Raw genomic sequence first — 2,166 nt, 5'->3', positions numbered from 1 at the left:
ACGGTAATCAAAATCATACACTAGTCTAAGGGGGTTTTGGTGACATTTTTTAACTGCTCAAGTTCATTACAATTATGTATATGAGTTTTTTCTTTTAATTTTTTCTTTAGATTTTTATTTAAGCTGTCAAAAATCTGTAACTGATGTAATTAATGCAAATTTCTGGGTGAAATGGCAAAGGTTACTATGCACTCACATGCCCAGCCTGCATACAACACACAATGACCCATAGCTTATTTTCGTTGCCACCTTATGTTTTTGCTTGCACTAAGTTGCCTCTTTCTTCCAGTATTCATAGTAGCTGACTGTGTGAGGAGAAGGTTGTACAGTAAAATATGCAGAGAGGCTGTTAAAGGGCAATAACGGAAGAGCTAATACTGCTATTGAAGTAGGAGAGGGATGGTTGATTTGGTCTTGATCCTCAGGCTTTGAGAGGCAGGAAGAATCAGCTATATAACATTACTCTCTTTTTGTCCCTTCCACTTCAACCCTATTTCACAGGAATATTAAATTCCTTTAATGGTCTTTGGAGGTTAGAGTTTGAGATAGCAGACAATACTAAAGGAAGGTATTTTTTTCAATAAAGAGATAATAGGAAGAGTGAACTTCTTGGTGCCTGTGAGGTACTTAATGGCATTGCTGTAGCCAGTCAGGGTTAAAAATAATCTCGCAATGTGAAAAACAGTTTGATTCCTTAGTCTGATTCTCTGCCTTGCCCCCATCAATAATTTCATGGGAGCAAGCAAAGTAGCTGACGCTGCTGGAAGAGCTGCCTGTAGAAGCGCATAGCTTTAAGCTGCAACTGGTGCCCTGCGCTGTTTAGAGTGTCACCTCTCCTCCCGGGTTCTGGCTGCGGAGAGCTCAGGGGCAGGAGGCCTTCTCAGCTGCTTACTGTGTGATTGCTTAGGGCATTAGTGTTGGGGTTTAGTGGATCTCTTTGTTTTGATGATTTCTCTTCTGCTATAGAATAGACCGTTTCAGCTGGAAGGGACCTCCAACGATCATCTAGTCCAACTGCCTGACCCATTCAGGGCTGACCAAAAGTTAAGGTGTGTCCTTAAGGGCATTGTCCAAACGCCTCTTAAACGCTGACAGACTTGGGGCATCGACCACCTCTCTAGGAAGCCTGTTCCAGTGTTTGACCGCCCTGTCAGTAAAGAAATGCTTCCTATACAACTGTCCTCATTTCGGAGGTCTCTTGTAGCATAAAATTCTGATGTGGAAAAATTCAAAGCTGGTTTGTTTCCAAATTAGAAAACTCCCCATTGAGCTCATTTTATGGCCCCACCCGCCCCTCCTGCAATGCTTTCCAGTGAGCTACAGCAAGAGTTTTTGCACTTAGTATTCCTTTAACGTTTCTTTCCTGTTCTCCCTCTCCTCCCTGTAACAGTTGTTACGTTGTATGCCACCCTGGGTGAAGAGGCAGTAACCTATGGTCTCAATGAGTGTGGAGCATCATATCTGGTCACTAGCGTAGAACTTCTCGAGAGCAAGCTTAAGGTAATTTGGTACCAGCTTCACATGCTTACAAGCAACCCTGTAATAAGTTTACAGTGCAGTCAGCGCTAAAAATTTTATTTCTCTTTTATAGACTGCATTGCCACAGGTGTCCTGTCTTAAACATATCATTTATGTGGACAAGAAGACTATCAATAAATCGGAATACCCTGAAAATGTGGAGATTCATAGCATGCAGACAGTAGAAGAGCTGGGAGCCAAACCAGAGAACTGTAAGTGAATCACTTCACAGAGGATTAAGCAAGCAATGTTAACAGTGAAATCAGAGCTAGGTTAAGAGGGATGCGTAGCAGAAAAAAACCCACCCGTGCAGGTCTCTAACACAAAGGCAGTGGCAGATTGCCAGTTCATCCTCTGGCTTCCTTTAAATAAACAGAATGTTTGTTTGATCTCTATTTATTGTCCTGCACCTTTGTTCAAGTGTCAGGTATTTCAGGGTAAAACTTGTATTTTTAACTTCTAAACTATAACGAGAATAATTCAATTTTAAGACTCCACCTTTGTTTTAGGAAGTGAAATAGAATCTGGTGCAGGTAAAAGTAGCAGAAAACGGAACACTTTTATTCATCTTATGTTCACTATTTTTCCTAAGAAAAGAGAATAAAGCACTTGAGGCTTTTTTTTTTTTTTTTTTTTTTTTTTTTAACC

The 2,166-nt window shown here is 40.8% G+C and overlaps 1 protein-coding gene across 2 annotated transcripts in view; it reads left to right on the top strand.

Annotated features, from left to right (window-relative positions):
- The window catches only part of ACSL4 (acyl-CoA synthetase long-chain family member 4), a 15,100-nt gene that overhangs the window by 1,261 nt on the left and 11,673 nt on the right, over positions 1 to 2,166 (top strand). Inside the window, exons 3-4 of one of the 2 annotated variants that reach the window (XM_009889294.1) lie at positions 1,391 to 1,500; positions 1,592 to 1,730. In XM_009889294.1, the coding sequence (XP_009887596.1) occupies positions 1,391 to 1,500; positions 1,592 to 1,730 (249 nt within the window). Of the gene's footprint in view, positions 1 to 1,390; positions 1,501 to 1,591; positions 1,735 to 2,166 lie in introns of both variants that reach the window. The other variant, XM_009889295.1, reaches the window with a different exon arrangement.

The sequence above is a fragment of the Charadrius vociferus genome, unplaced genomic scaffold, assembly GCF_000708025.1.
Source record: "Charadrius vociferus isolate BGI_N301 unplaced genomic scaffold, ASM70802v2 scaffold7, whole genome shotgun sequence".
Taxonomy (NCBI): domain Eukaryota; kingdom Metazoa; phylum Chordata; class Aves; order Charadriiformes; family Charadriidae; genus Charadrius; species Charadrius vociferus.
The sequence above is the reverse complement of the archived record's forward strand: the minus strand, read 5'-3'. Positions and strand labels throughout refer to the sequence as shown.